Source organism: Dermacentor andersoni, chromosome 5 (assembly GCF_023375885.2).
Source record: "Dermacentor andersoni chromosome 5, qqDerAnde1_hic_scaffold, whole genome shotgun sequence".
NCBI lineage: Eukaryota > Metazoa > Arthropoda > Arachnida > Ixodida > Ixodidae > Dermacentor > Dermacentor andersoni.
The window spans coordinates 125,220,839-125,237,634 of record NC_092818.1 but is presented as its reverse complement, the minus strand read 5'-3'; the positions used below and the strand labels follow the sequence as shown (position 1 = coordinate 125,237,634).

The following is a 16,796-nucleotide window of genomic DNA, read 5'->3' as shown; positions in this document are numbered from 1 at the left end:
ATGGAATATGTGAATTGTGTGCGTGAAAAGAGTACAAAGAATAAGTAGACAGCATACGGTTTCCTGCTCGCTGCTTTTGAACGGGTCCGGTTGCTCATACCAGCGAGACTCGTGAGTAATGTGACAGTGCTTACATGCATAAAATCTGCGTGTTTTGGTATGTTCTGACATTATTTGATATTGATGTAATAGTTGTGCGGAAACCCGCTAGGTGGAGAGAAGGAATTAAGAGAAAATGAGACATCCACCCAATCGTAGCAATTCCTACAAAGGAAGCCCATACAGGTTCCTCGAAAGAAAAGCCTCGCAGTTGAAGAAAGATTCTTCCTAGTCCGAGAGTCGGACCCAGGACCACCGCGTTCCCGGGGCAGCCGCTCTACCATCTGAGCTAACCAGGCAGCTAGCAGATGGCAGGGTGAAGTCGAATTTGTCAACAACTTGAAGCAAAGGCAAGAGTTTGACGTAATAGTTCTGCGGAAACCCGCAAGACGGAGAGAAGTAATTAAGAGTGGCTGCTCCAGAAAGGTGGTGGTCCTGGGTTTGAGTCCCGGACCACGACAAGTTTTTCTTCGACTGTGAGGCTTTTCTTTCGAGGAACCCGTATGAGCTTCCTTTGTAGCAATTACTACGATTGGGTGGATGACTAATTTTCCCTCAATTATTTGATATCATTGATTGCGCGACTTGCATTATATTTCAAGCGAACGCTGGGTGGTCGCTGTACCATGCCGATGTAAACAAATGCATCAGTCGGTGCTTTCGACACTAGGGGGCATTCTTTCAAGGAATTGTGCACTCTAATTCTAGGTACAAATGGGGAAAGCAACACTCCACAACATCTTATAGGGAGTATGTGAAACACTTTCTTGCGGACAGGCAAAACACTTAAAATAGCAAGCAGCATGTACCAGACCATTGGTTAGGACTAATCTTGGTCTTCATGTTTCAGGCAATGTTTTGCACTGAGTGCTGGCTCTCGTGGTGACAGGTGGAATGCGAATGTTGATTCATGGCTATTGGATTCATCAGAAGCGTAGCTATCCCTGTTTGTCATCTCCGAAGAGCTGGTGCAGCTGACACTGCCACTTAAAATCTGAAGACAGTGTGACAATGGTCTGACCCAGTCATAAATCGGCTAAGTATCTGCTCTTCACCGGTTTCGTTGTCAGTGCTGGTGGGACCAGCATGCCTTGTGCACCTTCCCCGCTGGTGCGCTGCTCGTGACATCACATGACGACGTTCACTCAGCTGCTCAGTGAGGTTCCAGTTTCATTTTTGCACTTTCTGGGATAATTAAAATTACTTTTGAACTTGTGGAACAATTCTATTATCAGACTCGTGACAAGGGGGAGTTGCCCTTAACACACACCTAAATCTATATACACAAGTGTTCCTCGCATTTCTCAAGCTCAGCAGACCAATGCCATAGCCACTAAGCTACCATGGCAGGCACTGTCTAAGTAATAGTTTATTGCATAGGAAAGCCAGTCAAACCAGACTGTTTGGTAATAGTGCTTAATTAATCCTCACCTTGTTGATGAAGCTTGACTTGCCCACGTTGGGGAACCCACATATCAGCAATGTCCTGGTGTTGGGGTCAATGGATGGCAGACGAGAAAGGTGCTGCCTGACCTGCTCCAGGTATTGCAGGCTCTGGCTTTGTCTCTTCATGATGGTTGCCATCCTACAGGAAATCAAGCACTTCACAGCCGTGCCTCACAAGAGATAGAACTTGCATAAATTGTAATTTCAGTGTGTAAATTTCAAGACTGGCTGGGCCGCTGTCTTCAGTGCACTTTGGGTAGGGGTGTGCGAATAATGATTTTCGAAACCAAATGAAGTAGTGCCACAAGTTAATCGAATCGAATACTTTTAGAGTAGTTTTTAAATAACGAAGAGCCATTGTCACAATTAATATGGCCCCACTTGAGATGGCGACGCTATCTCAAGCGGGGCCACGCCGTCTTCCTCTTCCTCAGTGCAGCCACACTGTGGCGGCTGTTCCGTAGCAATATAAAATGATGTTCACATCCCACTATTCTTACAGTTAGCAAGTTTCCATCATTACATAGTGTGTTATGAAGCATTGCTTATCTAAAGCACAAATGGAACATTAGGAGCAAAGAAGTAGTTTTCTTGCATGCCCAGGGCTCTGCTGATAGCGCAAATGATCGTTGTACAGCCTGTAAAGCATGACTAGATAAGTGATATAGCCTACTCCACCGAATGCAAGTTTGCATGTTTTATGCCTAACTATGCCTGTGGGAAATTTACCATTCTTTTGCTCCAATATTATGTTTATTTGACAGTTGACATTTTGAAATATTCGAAAGATATTCACATTTACAAATAGTGCCTGCTAGATTCGAAGATAGAATTAAATAGAACACTATTCGATTAGTTATTCGAGAGTTAGAAATATTTGCACATCCCCAATTTATAAAGCAAAGATTGACCTTAGTTTCTTTTCTTTTTTTTGGTTAGAAGAAAATTCATAAACGTAAGTTTTGTACATTCTTTTTAAGTGCTCCCCAGTTTTAATTAGGAACATTTATATTTCTGTCCATATCTTGTATAGCTGATGGTATCAAAAAAGAAAGAAAAGTGGGGAGGGTTCAAAGCAACATTGAGGGGAATGCCAAAGAGAATACCATTGAGGATTTTTCAAGTAAATTTGAGGGGAAAGTTTAGAAGCACTTCTCAAACTCACCCCTACAGATGAATCCTTTTATTCTCACCTCCCTGCCTTTCTACATTAAGGGCTAAGCTAGTTTGTCATGGCACAAGCCCACCATGCTGCTTTGCCATAATTGCCCTTTGATCTGGTAAAGGCCAACTGCAGCAAAATTTAACTTTGGCTAGATTGGTAATAAACAAGAAGCCCATACTATTGAAGCAATTTTTGCAAATTGGCAGGGCTGGTAACTGTCCAATTTTCTTATTAGGAGCTCTTAAATAGCACGGAACATGAATCAAGATAAACACACTGATGGAAAGATGGTTTATAGTACTGGCTAAAATGGGCCCTGTTTTTCTCATTAAACGTGGATTTATATTTTTTAATTATTCACTAAAAGCCACGATAGATTACCTTTGGTGCCCTATGCGGCAAAAACATAAAGATACCTAAGTAACCTATCACATGACTTTTTACTAGCGTACATAGTTTCTGGTCCTTTTATTAGTATTGAAATGCAGTACACTTTTTCTTTAAAAGTTTTTTCTAACATACAATTTGCAGGTAAGCCTTCATTTGTAACAAGTAGAAAAGTAGCGGTGCTTTCGCTTAATGTTTTGGATTAGTTGGCTTGGCTCGTCTATTGACAGAGTAATGACATGGGGGACCATCCAGCCATGGCATAGGTGTGTACTTGGGGAAAAGTGTGGTACAAATATAAGAAAGGTTTGTACACTAACGCAAACTTGTTGTACCAGCTTTTTACTTTCAAAAGCGGCTGAAAAGGTCAAAATATATGTGGTTAACCACAGTTGCACTTATTCTTGTGAAAGCAGGACGAGAGGCAGGCCAATGGCATCACTCACTTGTCAGCATTGCTGAAGGAGGGAGTCTTTCTTTTTTAGAGGCTGCTCAGATCAAAAGATTCTGCTTACAAATATCCACGCATGTTTAGAAGTAACCGCTGCAGGTGTAAACACTGCTGAGTGTGAGCTTTTCATTACACCATAACAAAATCTGGGTCCTTAAAAATGAGTTGTCAGTCCCCTTAAGGAGGCAACCTGTGCACCTGGTGGCGAGAGCATACGAGGTCTGTTAGAAAAGTATCCAACCTTATTTTTTTTGCAAACACCTGATGGATATGAAACAAGCGCATTTGCATCAGCCGACCTTGAACTTTCGTGTGCATGCGCAAATTTTTTCCCGCCTGCTGACAGCGTCAGTCGCTGGGACGCAGCGTTTGAGTGACGTAGTGCACAGTGCTCTCGTTTGTTTTTTATTGCAAGAAAAATGGCGGAGCAACTGGAGCAACACCACTGCATCGAATTTTGCCAGAAACTGGGCAACAGCCAAGTGGACACCATTCATAAGATTCTGACGGCTTTCGGTGACAATGCTATGAGCAGCACACAGATTAAGGAGTGGTACAACCGGTTTAAAGACAGCCAGTGGAGAGCGAGCTACGCTCCTGTCGGCCATCAACATGCCGAAATGACCAGGTCATTGCCGAAGTGAACGTTGTGCTGATCCGGGACCGTCCTGTGACTATCCGAGAAATTGCTGAAGAGGTGGGCATCAGCACCTTTTCTGCACATTCCATTATGACCGAAGATTTGGTCATAACGAAGCCATGAAGAGAGTTGTGGCGAAATTCATGCCGAAGCTGCTCATGGTGGAGGAAAAGCGACTTCGTGTTGAAGTCTCACAGGACATGCTGGATCCCACAAACAGTGACCCCGACTTCATGAACACCATAATCACTGGTGACAAGCCTTGGGTGTACAGCACGACCCGAAAACCAAATCAGAGTTGTCACAGTGGAGGCATTCCACGTCACCAAGACCAAAGAAGGCCCGCCAAGTGCGCAGCAACGTCAAAGTGATGCTGACTGCTTTCTTCGACTCCTGCGGTGTGGTACACCACGAGTATGCACCACAGGGTCGAACAATCACCAAAGAGTACTACAGGGATGTCCTCCGTCGCCTACGTGATGCTGTGTGGGGCAAGAGACCGGAGTTGTGGTCAACAGGAAATTGGCGCATCCATCACGACAATGCTCCTTCACATTCCTCGCACTTGACTCAGACTTTTTTGGCGATAAACCTGACTCCTGTAGTTCAACAGGCTCTTTGCTCTCCTAATACGGCCCCCTGCAACTTCTGGCTGTTTCCCAAAATCAAGAGGCCATTGAAAGAAGCGTAATTTCAGACAAGAGAGGACATTATGGCTGCCACGACAGCCGAGCTAAACATTCCGAAAGAGGCCTTCTCAGAACGCTTCCAACAATGGCAGCGCCGCTGGGAGAAGTGTGTGGAGTCCCAAGGAGGCTATATTGAGGGTGATTAGGTTTCCAACACTCCAGTTATGCCAGTTTTTTTTCTTTGGCCGAAGGTCGGATACTTTTCTAACAGACCTCGTATTACTAAGTCCCAACATGTCGCCTCCAAGAATTTTCAATGCTCTGGTAGCCATGCTACCATGCTGAGAAGCCATGCATTTTAAGTGATGTGTCACTTTCCCGCAAGCTGTAAGGGCAGCGTTTTTTCTTCCCCAGTTTTGGTATCAAAAAAGGTCATTTTTATAATGTTATCGTAAGACATCTACTCGTATTTCAAAAGTAAATTTTTGTACAGAAGCTCTTCTGTGTTTAGAATATCCAAAATTAGCCTTTTTACAGGGTTCAAAGTTTTGTTGCAGTTGGTTGTCAAGGAAACCTACTACCAGCTTACTTTGCAGCAGCATAATAAAACTTGACATGAAACAGGTCTATTTCAGACGTATGGCTGATGCACTGTAAGTCAGCTGCAATGTGGTGCTACGATCACATGAATGTCAGTTTGTGGTTGCACAGCACTGCTTCAGCAGTTGTTTGTATTACTTTCGAGCATGCTTTCGACTACATAAAGCATACTTCTCTTTCAGCGTCATGGCAGTAGATGTATAGAATTGTATCATTTATGTGAAGTCAGCTATCACTGGCACCCAAGTGCACACTGTGCACATTTTGATCGCACAGGACAAGCTCCACATTTAAATGCAGTGGGCACCCAATTACAGCATCCCAGTTTACACTTTCTTAGCAGCAATACTATTTTTAAATAGTCACCAGTCACCTAAACACACTAGTTATTCATAAGAGTCAGCCATGCCCTTTTGCTCATACTACTGTATATTCACCTTCCAAGAGCAGCCCTCTTCAACTGCTTGCATCTGTAGAGTGAGTCGCCATACTTCAGCAACCGGACATAGTCCCTTGCAACGCTGCAAAAAGCACACAATACAGTGCTGTCAGCAACCAAAAATGTTGTTTGATAGATCTCCTAATATGCACCGAAGCACTGAAATACAACTGAGGACAGTGGACGAGCACAAAAAGTTGCACTATTTAGTATGACGTTGACACTGCACAAACAGCGAATGATAAAAAGCAACGGTAAATAATCATGGGTAAACAGAGCAACGCAAACACGGGCAAGAGCTAAGGAAATTTAAATAAATAAATAAATAAATAAATAAATAAATAAATAAATAAATAAATAAATAAATAAATAAATAAATGACGGAACAGGGGCTCAAGACATGGCTTCATCAACTTGTACAAATGTCAGTTTTGTTAAACAGTAACTCAGGCGGCGCGGGCGCTCGCTACCTACCAAAGGATTAGAACCGGAACCAGATCTGATTTGGCGACATTCAAAACAATATAATGCAAAATAATAATATAACGACTTTATAACAATGTTAACTCAACACATGAGCAGAATCACAAAATTACATCAGCACTTTGCAGTGCGGAACACAATCATGCATGTACGAAGAAAGGGGCCCGACTTTGTTCTGATCTGTTGGATTTTTTTCGCCCTTCGCTCGCAGCTCGCAATGATAGACCTGCTTGCTACCATATACAAGCGACAAGTGAAAATCTGCACAACAGAGACAAACTTACTTGTCGATCAGGTGAAGGGCCGTGTTTATTTGGCCTAATGAAAGCTTGTAGTGATCCTTGTCATACAGGACATTCATCAAGTCCGCATAAAATGGATGAATATCCTACACAAAAAGGACGAAAACGAATTGCTGAACACGGACACAGTACATGGCACCAGTGAGGGATAAACATAGATCACCTAGAAACACTCTTACATCGAGTTTCGGGAAGTCGGACAGCAGCTTGCTCAGGCGGTCATGAAAGTTCTGTTGCGTGAACTTCACCTTGCGCATGTAGAACTGGCGGATCCGAGATATCTTGTAGTGCCGATGAACGACAGTGGGGGTTTTCCTTTGAGTCTTTGACAGAGTTATGTCTATAAAGTCCTGGGGGGAAAAGATTGACCCATGACGAAAGTCAATACGAAGGCCTACCGCTGCACAACTTCAGGCTGAAAACTTGGGCTAAGAAGGCCAAAGACAACGCAGCCAGCGAAATAAGAAGAGAGAGAGGTGAGAAGTCGTTTACTTACTTTAGCAGTTGGGACCACTTCTATCTTTTTAAAGTTATACTGTGCCATTTTGTCAAAAATATGGGGGTCCACGTGCAGTACACACCACACTTCGTCAACACCCCAAATGAAAAGAAAACAAACGCAAAAAGCAAAATGACGTCATAACAATGATGCCGATGACTATCTGCTGCTATGCCCTGCTGCATGAAGGAAAGCATCTCCGTGCTCTGACATTTAGGTACAACATCTGTCGAGCAAATAACAAATAATCTGCTCATTAACAACATTTTGTGAATATTTAACAATTTTATATGTAATTTTAATTAGCGTTTCACCTCTGTTTTTTTCTTTGCAGTACTTGCATCATGTTCCGCAGATTTAACGATGTACCGCGATGAAAGATGAGAGAAAATGTGCAAGTTTGTTCTTTATTCTATGAGTGGATGCGGAAAGTCCTTTGCTGTGCTGTGAAACATTGTTCGAGTGAAGTTCAACACTCGTGGACGCTTTTCGTTGCGGTACCCTTGAGTTGTGACGTGCTGGATTTATTAAAATTACTTCATGTGTGATGAGTGCAGGGAGGTGCCAAAATAAATTCGTAGTTTTGTGCGTGTGCAGCGTGCCAGTCGTGGTGGCTTTGCAATTACCACTCATGTAGGTTGTAGCTGTGTATCTGAGCTGCGTTCGCACTGGCGTATGCTGGCGTGGCCAACGTTATTTCTAGGGCACCTGGCTTGCCACTGACGCCAGATAGATGCAGTCATGGCTAGCACAAGGCTATCAGTGCACGCATGATAAGGGCCTGATTCAGAGCTTGCTTCCATGCCGTATGATCGCAGCTTTTTGCTTTTTTTTATGCGCATGGCCATGTTGCGATTGACTTGTACAGTATTCAACTATTTGGGGGGATTAGAGCGCACTTGCGCAATGATGTGCTTTTGATCAGTGTCGATAAACACGCGTGGCTTTCAGAGAATAAAATTTAGTTTGAAGTTAGCGCTCGTCCTGTCTGGTGTTCCTTTCCTCTGTACGTTTTTTCTGCTTCAAATCAAATATGCAGCCTCACAATCTCGCCCAAATTTTAGCTTAGATGAGAACACGGCTGCAACAAATATCTAATTCTGGCTCAGCCGTGCAGCCTGGTAACGCAGTTCGAACAGGCACGTTTGTCACTGATCTCATACTACTTCGTCTAGGCGATAAAATACCTGTCGACGCCTTTTGCGATTTACATTAATTCTATTCATGATGTAGGCGGCATAGACAAAGAAAAAAATCAATTTGGCTTCACAAATGCCTCAAGATAACCCTTTGCATAAAATTGAGCAGCCCTACGCTAAAAGGGCCCTACAATCTAGGTCGTCCGCGCCCCCTCCTTCCGTTCCCGATTCGCAACAGCTCGATGTATGCAACTGCTCTGCACAGGCTGCTTCACTTGTATAAAGCAGTTTCTAAACGCTACCCATTCGCCAATCCTTCGGTCCCATGCTGCAGCGGCAGTCGGCCGCTTTAAAAACGGCCGCTCACTGCCAGGTGACTTAATTGTTGAAACAAAAGAAGTGAACTTTAAAACATTGTTCTACATCTTTATTAACAAACATTATGTACACATGCACTTATGCATCCTTTATATAAACGCGCATGGAATGCCTAACAAAAAGGCCAGTTAACACAAAAGCTTTTATTGGTCAAATGAACACTGAAAAGTAAAAGGACTCTTGTGGACATGTACAATTTCAATGAACAGTTTTTTTTTTTTTTTTTACTTAGTCGACCTCCTCAATCGTTGGCCCACTTCCGGCACCTCCACCAGGCGCTGCACCGGCACCAGCAGCTCCTGCACCTGGGAAGCCACCAGCAGGCATGCCGCCTGCTTGGTACAACTTTGTGATGACAGGGTTGCAGATCTGCTCCAACTCCTTCTGCCGGTGCTCGTATTCTTCCTTTTCGGCCAACTGAAAATAAGCATGGCGTTCATGAAGGCATGGCAACACCCTACTATCACAAGGAACTGGACCATTGTACATACGAATTTCCAGATATCAGAGAAAATCAAACTTACTTGGTTGGAGTCGAGCCATTTGATGGTCTCCTGCACTTTGTCCAGTATCTTCTGACGGTCTTCATCGGATATCTTATCCTTCAGCTTCTCATCCTCAACTGTCGACTTGACATTGAAGGAGTAGCTTTCCAGGGCATTCTTGGCAGAAATCCTAGTCTTCTGCTTGTCATCCTCGTCCTTGTATTTCTCAGCATCCTTGACCATCCTCTCAATCTCCTCCTTTGACAGGCGACCTTTATCATTCGTGATGGTGATCTTGTTCTCCTTACCAGTGCTCTTGTCCACAGCAGAAACGTTGAGGATGCCGTTGGCATCAATGTCAAAAGTGACCTCGATCTGTGGCACACCGCGGGGTGCAGGAGGAATGCCAGTGAGCTCAAACTTGCCAAGCAAGTTGTTGTCTTTCGTCATGGCCCGTTCACCCTCAAACACCTGGATGAGCACACCAGGCTGGTTGTCGGAGTAGGTTGTGAAGGTCTGTGTCTGGCGAGTGGGAATGGTTGTGTTGCGCTTAATGAGAACAGTCATGACTCCACCGGCTGTCTCGATACCAAGCGACAGAGGTGTGACATCCAGCAGCAGCAGATCCTGGACTTGTTCCGATTTGTCACCAATGAGAATAGCAGCCTGGACAGCAGCACCGTATGCGACTGCCTCATCAGGATTGATGGACTTGTTCAACTCTTTGCCATTAAAGAAGTCCTGCAAGAGTTTCTGGATCTTGGGGATACGTGTTGAGCCGCCAACAAGGACGATGTCGTGAACCTGAGACTTGTCGAGCTTGGCATCACGCAGAGCCTTTTCCACGGGCTCCAGGGTGCTACGGAAGAGGTCAGCATTCAGCTCCTCAAAGCGGGCACGAGTGATGGTGGAATAGAAGTCCACGCCCTCAAACAGGGAGTCGATCTCAATGCTGCAAAAAAAAAAAAAAAAAAAAAGTTAGCACAATTAGCTGAGCATAAAGATGTCATGAGTTCGTGCTAAATGCAAAAAGTGGACAAGCAGTAAATGGCAAATGCTGGTTCATTAAAGCAAGGATCTATGGCATACTACAACTTACAACATTCAGAGTTGAAAAATCCCTCGTAAACACATGAAACAGCAGAAGACTCCAAATCACTGCTGACAGCTCCCAGGTGCAGTGAAGCTTTACCATAACAGCAACGTGCTACGGTTTCAATATGAACTGGAGTGCAAAATATGTATTTGCACTTGCAATGAAAGTGCAACATTTGCAATTCCTTCTTTCTGCCCTCCCTCAATGGCTGACATGACTTAAGCCTCTGTATCGCCAGTATCAGCCACTCGGCGACGGGTGATAAGAGATGCGATTGCGTAATGATGCGACACCAAGTTGAAGGTGGGTCAAGCAACTGTACTCTGGCCGCAGCGTAGTGCCATGGAACCATGCTTTACATATGCGGCGCGTTTCATGCGAAACAAAACAAACACGAACCTCGCCTGAGTGCTCGAAGACAGCGTTCTCTTGGCCCTCTCGCAGGCAGTCCTGAGTCGACGGAGGGCCCTCTTGTTCACCGTGAGGTCTTTCTTGTGCTTGCGCTTGAACTCCTGGACGAAGTGGTTCACCATGCGGTTGTCGAAGTCCTCGCCGCCCAAGTGGGTGTCACCGGCCGTGGACTTGACCTCGAAGATGCCGTCCTCGATGGTAAGAATGGACACATCGAACGTGCCGCCGCCCAAGTCGAAGATGAGCACGTTGCGCTCGCCCGTGCCCTTTTTATCAAGGCCGTAGGCGATGGCGGCCGCGGTGGGCTCGTTGATGATTCGGAGGACGTTCAGGCCGGCAATGGTGCCAGCGTCCTTCGTGGCCTGCCTCTGCGAGTCGTTGAAGTAGGCGGGTACAGTGACCACCGCGTTGGTGACTGTCTTGCCCAGGTACGCCTCGGCGATTTCTTTCATCTTGATCAGGACCATAGACGAGATCTCTTCGGGGAAGAAGGACTTGGTCTCGCCCTTGTACTCGACCTGGATCTTTGGTTTGCCGCCATCGCTGATGACCTCGAACGGCCAATGCTTCATGTCACTCTGGACATTAGGGTCGTCAAAGCGTCGCCCGATCAGACGTTTGGCGTCTGCAAAAAAACGGCCTTCGGTTAGCGTCATCACAACAGTGACGCGAAACTGGGAGAGGTTAACACGCAACGTTTACAAGAACGCAACAAGGGTAAGAATTCTACACGAACGCATCACCACCTAACAGAAATAAAAAATGAGCAAAAAGAAAAGCAACAGCTTGTTTGGAGGCCGACTGGCAAGATGGTTATGAAAGAACCATGCTGCTAATTTTCCACCATATTATGTAGCACACCTTGAACAGCTCTGAATGCAGCATGAGGCATAAAGGCTTGCCACGAGGTGTGCACGAATGAGGCACCGGCACCGCGGCACTTCCCGCCACGCTAAGCCTATCTGCACATTTCACCGGTACTGCAGGGTAGTCGAGCATACCGCCAAAAACCAGCACCAGCTCAAAGTGTAAATGAACGAAGATTTTTGACAGTTCAATCACAGTGAAATACACTCACCAAACACCGTATTGTTGGGGTTCATGGCCACTTGGTTCTTCGCCGCGTCTCCTATGAGTCGCTCAGTGTCCGTGAACGCGACATAGCTCGGCGTGGTACGATTTCCTTGGTCGTTGGCGATGATTTCGACCTTCCCATGCTGGAAGACTCCAACGCAGGAATAGGTCGTTCCAAGATCAATACCAATAGCGGGCACCTTCGCCATGCCTGCAACGATGGGCGACACAAGGGAACGAAATTGTTAAGGGCGTTTCCAAGCTCACCTTCGCTGTGCAAGGCGAAAACGGGCACTAAACTTTCCCGCAGTCACGATAACAACGTTGATTACCCACCTGTGTCCCAAATCCGCACTCAAGAATAAATATATGTACAACTGTGCTCGACGGACAAACACGCTATCTGTTCGGCACGAGCAATTCTCACTACACAAAAAAGGCGACCAGTCAGTTTTATGCGGCTGGGATATGACGTCACATAGAATCTTCTAGACGGCGCCCTCTCAACCAATCGTAGCTTGCCGTGTCTCCGGCCGCATGGTGGGGGAAATATTCTTCGTTGCCCGTTTTGCCATAGTGGACCCACCAGGAACACGAAAATTACACCCACGTGACCAAGTGCTTTTTCTCCAGCCCGTGCTCCAGCCGTTCCAAATAACACATTTAGAGGTGGCGCTGCACTCGTCGTTGTCGAGAGCCGAATTGACTCACTAAGTGTGCGTGCTACATGGTAGCGTTCGTTGCGCCTCTCGAAACGGCAGGAACGTTCCAGAAGCAGCCGTGCGGCGTTGTTCGAGCGTTTTATTTTTTTTTTTTTCCCGCGGGATCTGCCCCAAGGCCGCTTACCGTATCGTCGGAAAGGGACGAGTGTATGCGAAGGAAAGGTTCAACTCAATTAAAGGCAGTTTTAAGCACCGTTTCGTACGCAGAAAGCATATTTTCTCTTCTACCGGCCGGCGTAAAGCGCAACGCGTCATTGTTTTTTTGTTTTGTTTTTTTGTGTAGCGTTCGGTTAGTTCGTTCAGCGTTGTGGCTTGTCCTGGCGTCGTCTCATGCACGGCCTGCGAGGTTTAATCAGTTTCACAGAAAACGAGGAAGTGCTTTTTAATTTCTTGTATGGGCGCGTATGCATTCCTACTTGCCTTACATAGTACATCGCGCTACCGCCGTCAACTTGGAGGGGGCGGGGACGCGTTTACAACCACGTGGCTAGCAGCTACGAGTGGCTGTTCCCCTGCAACCAAAGGCTGGGCCTGCTATTTCCGTAACGGCGAAACCGAGCCGTCTATGACGTGAGCGATTATGAGTGCAACCGACTGGCTCGTTTACGCGCTCGACGCAAAAGAATTTGTCTTTTTTTTATACACTTCGTATACTGTTTTATTCACGCTTGTCAGAAACACCTTTTGACAACGGTACAAAATGAGGGATGGTGACGCGGTCTGAGTCATGGCAGCAACTTGATGTCAGCAATGATCGAAGAAAATGCTGCGATGGAAGAAGGAATGACGCTAATATCCAAAGTGACTGGCCAGTATTCTTCTTTTTCTCGAGTCCTCTTCATCCTGCGAGAATACAATAGGAGCATGCTTCACTATAACGAAACATAAATTAACAGCACTGAGCCCATTCACCTTGTCAGCTACATTTTATCCTAGGAAAGCAAGTTTATGGCTTTAACGTGCACATAAAGCTATAAAGTGCACCCAAAGGAACTAACACTAAACTGCGTTAATTCAGGCATATCACACATCAGATAAAGTACTCTTGCTAATATGCCACTTTTTATCCATTCAGAACACCCACATATAGCTTGTCCTCCTGGTGGGCTAGTATTTTTCCCTTTTGCAAGCCTATCTTTGCCCTAGGTATCAGAAAAGCACCTTTGGGTGCTTGCATTGAGGCAAAGTAATTTTCCGTGAGTCGGGTTTTTCACAGTAATATATTTAGCCTATAAGCCAATCACTAGGTGAACTGCATCAGGCTTGTGTACAGCATAAAATGGGTGGCAAAAACCTGGGGAAGCTGCTGTGCATGATTCATTTGTTGTTTCATATATTTATCATTCTTAGTTGCACAAATACTGCAGGTTTTTACACATGCACATAGGCCTCGTAAACCTGGCTATGAAAAAAATAAAGCATTTCTTTTGCTGCTGAAGTATCTAGGCTACAATACCATATCAATTATGCGCTGTGTGCCCACTCTACGAAAGAATTCTGTTATCTTTTGAGTTCACAGCTCAAAAAACTAACATGGACAGGCATATCTCTACATGGCCCTGTGCAAGTCATTAGCAGCATTGTCTTGAAATTTTGATTGCTTCTTCAATCATAGTTGGCTAAGACTGACTGCAGAGACAATGAAACTTATATACTGACATTTTCTGACATATGAGAAGACGGTAGTGATGTTGTGGGCTGTTCTGGCTATGACAGACATGCTGCAAGTAAGTGAAAAAAAATCAAAGGGCACGTCATTTCTTAAGACTGTGGAAGTGTTTATTGTTGTTAGGACATTTATTAAAATAATAATAAAGGGTTTCCACCCTCAGGAAGTGGATTGATCAGGTCAGGAGGAAGTGTTTAATCATATATGTAAAAACAAAGTGTCATGAAATTTTACTGTATATATGCTGACATGTGAGTTGCAGTCACCCATATTTTATGATTTTGACAAACTGGTGTAGCAAGGGCATTCTGTAAACTGCATATTTTAAGGCATATAAAGAGGAAAGAAAAAGTATGTGCTACAGTGCCCTGATGTATACCAATGATTTGTGACTAGCACATTAGCAAAATTCAGATGAATTATTTAACAAGTTCATGTAAAGTGCAAACTAATACATCAGATTTGTATCCTTTATGCACTCTAAGATGCAGTTTACAGAATTGAAATGTGTTTTTGTTGAGGGTGCACAGAGATGAAGCATAATATTCTCCAATATTTCAACCAAAATATATGGGTATAAACACTAAATATATACTTCCAGTAGTCACTAAAACTTAATGCAGCACAAAATAGAGATATCAATTTAAGCTAGATTAATTGATTACACTTCTAAAATGCCAAACAGGTCCGCTCTAGCATCAGTGGAAGTTTGACAAGCCAGATAAAACTTAAAATGATGCACAGGCAGTGACACCACCTTGAGATTCCTACACCAACTATTCATAATGTCAGGGACTGTGACATTTGCCCTGGCCTACTTGTTTGTCAACGGACACAGTTTACATTGCATATGAAATTAAGCAAGGACTCAACCTGGCAACACTCAGCAACTAAAAAAATGGCCTAATGCTAATACTCCAGTCACATGGGGCACTTCCGATTACGATTGGGCCTGATTGAGTTGGCATTTCTCAACTACAATAGACTCCCTCCAACAGCTTGTGCAAAAAAAGTGAGTTGTGATTGAGAACTTCGATCCCAATCAGGCTCAAGTGCAATAGAAAGTGCCCTTTGTGAAAGGGGTTATTAGACACCTGCAACATTACAAATGTCACAGGCTTGGTAGTTTGGCCAGGGAACGCAAAGATGAATATTTGGCCTCGATTTTGTTCCATTCACAATCATACTCAAGCTGTCTATTAATGAAATGTAAATTATGATTAGAAAGAATACTGCCACTAACCTAAACAGATGCATTTTTTTTCTCTTTTGGATCCCTTTTGACCTGTAATACCCTACATATCATAGCAAGACTGACACTTACAAATTTCGATTTAAGCATGCGAAACTTAACACATAGCCTACACTAGTGCTTCTGATAAACTGCAGTGAGCTTTCAGTAGTGGAAAGTTCAGCAAACCAATTACTTTACTAATTAGGTTCCATTTTGGATAACATTTCATTCTTTCTTCTTTTTTACAAGTGCTCTCACTATGGCTAGAAATACAGGTGATTGAGTTGTAATTATTTTCCTAGATTTGAAAATGTTAGGGCATTACAGGGTTTAACTTTCCTGTCAAATGTAAAAACTGTAATTCTAATTGGTTCAGCAATTATCCAACGAGAGCATTTCTACATTTCAAATGTGCATATAAGTTGAATATGGGAGAGATGGTCCCAGGGTAAAGCTGCTTCTTGAAACTAATGGAGCAGTCAAATAAATCCATAATAAGATGACTGATACAATAAGTAACCAGGTGTGCAATCTTGCAACGATTTGGAAGGCAAACCAATCCATGTGCTCATGTGATTGGTCAGAACCATTCTTTGATCAGCAAAAGTGTGATCCTGACCAATCATGCGAGGGAAAACAAACGGTTTGCTTTCTGAATTGTTGCAAGATCACACCGAGCAGTTGGTTATAGTACCAACATGACAGATGTCGAGGGAGAGCAATCACATTCAGGTGCATCGCGCAAATGGCGAGATATGAAAATTTGCAGGTGCAGGATTGGGAGTGGATGGCACTGGGCGGGGTGATTGGAGGGCAACGAGAAAGGCCTCTTGTCCTGCTGCGATTTAAGTTTGAGCTGACGATGATGATGATGAAGAAGAAGAAGCATTATTTGATGTTCACGTACAATTAAAGTAGCGTTGACGCTTACTGTGTTCTTGCAGCGCTTAAAGGTGCATGCGTCGCTGCTCCTACTGCAAGGGAAAGGTGCGTTGGCAAGAGAGTAAACAAAAGGCATCAGTTCCAAGCTCACACATTCCTGTTAGTGAAAAAAAAAAAAATGTGCAAAGGCGTGAGAGCAACACACACACAGGGTGCATATGAGGAAACAGTGAAGTTAAAAACACAAGATCGCATTGCACAAGTGGTGCTAGATATCTTTTTTTGTCAAAGAATGCAGAGGTACTGTGCAACATTATCTTTACAATTTAAGTTTGAACTGTGTGCGTCAACAGGACAAGTTTACATACAGGCAGCACATAAGACAGCATACGGTGGTTAGTGACATAACGGAATATTCCATCGTTTATCAGAAATGGCTACTGATTTTACAGGAAGTGACACCCAGGATGTAACAACTTTTAATAAATACATCATGGTTCTTTATTTGTTACTTGCTTGCCCTCTCCCACCTTCATTAATAACCAGTGCAACCATGGGGATGAGCT

At 44.2% G+C, this 16,796-nt stretch overlaps 3 protein-coding genes and 1 long non-coding RNA gene across 7 annotated transcripts in view; 1 reads left to right on the top strand and 3 right to left on the bottom strand.

Moving 5' to 3' along the window:
- The window catches only part of LOC129385060 (uncharacterized), a 54,897-nt gene extending 53,587 nt beyond the window's left edge, over positions 1–1,310 (top strand). For both annotated transcript variants that reach the window (XR_008612607.2, XR_008612606.2), the window contains one exon: positions 950–1,310. This is a non-coding gene — a long non-coding RNA (uncharacterized lncRNA). The remainder of the gene's footprint in view (positions 1–949) is intronic.
- Non1 (nucleolar GTP-binding protein 1) overlaps positions 1–7,256 on the bottom strand; it is a 42,893-nt gene extending 35,637 nt beyond the window's left edge. Inside the window, exons 1-5 of the mRNA XM_050178494.2 lie at positions 7,138–7,256; positions 6,821–6,991; positions 6,624–6,727; positions 5,855–5,938; positions 1,531–1,684 (exon numbers count right to left, since the gene is read on the bottom strand). Of these exons, the coding sequence (XP_050034451.1) occupies positions 1,531–1,684; positions 5,855–5,938; positions 6,624–6,727; positions 6,821–6,991; positions 7,138–7,185 (561 nt within the window). The 5' untranslated portion in view covers positions 7,186–7,256. The remainder of the gene's footprint in view (positions 1–1,530; positions 1,685–5,854; positions 5,939–6,623; positions 6,728–6,820; positions 6,992–7,137) is intronic.
- A 1,524-nt stretch (positions 7,257–8,780) lies between these two features.
- Positions 8,781–12,172, bottom strand: Hsc70-4 (Heat shock protein 70 cognate 4). The gene is made up of 5 exons (XM_050178493.3): positions 12,060–12,172; positions 11,728–11,934; positions 10,638–11,274; positions 9,182–10,094; positions 8,781–9,074 (listed from the first exon to the last, which is right to left on the bottom strand). Exons 2-5 carry the CDS (start codon positions 11,930–11,932, stop codon positions 8,886–8,888), a joined length of 1,944 nt encoding a protein of 647 aa, XP_050034450.1. The 5' UTR covers positions 11,933–11,934; positions 12,060–12,172; the 3' UTR covers positions 8,781–8,885.
- Positions 12,173–12,810: 638 nt separating this feature from the next.
- LOC126531097 (PHD finger protein 14) overlaps positions 12,811–16,796 on the bottom strand; it is a 57,816-nt gene continuing 53,830 nt past the window's right edge. The window contains exons 21-22 of one of the 3 annotated variants that reach the window (XR_007599582.2): positions 16,256–16,322; positions 12,811–13,288 (exon numbers count right to left, since the gene is read on the bottom strand). Coding sequence is in view for 2 of the 3 variants with exons in the window: in XM_050178491.2 (XP_050034448.1) it covers positions 13,235–13,288 (54 nt within the window). In the remaining variant the exon portion in view is untranslated. The remainder of the gene's footprint in view (positions 13,289–16,255; positions 16,323–16,796) is intronic. The other 2 variants (XM_050178492.2, XM_050178491.2) reach the window with 2 other exon arrangements.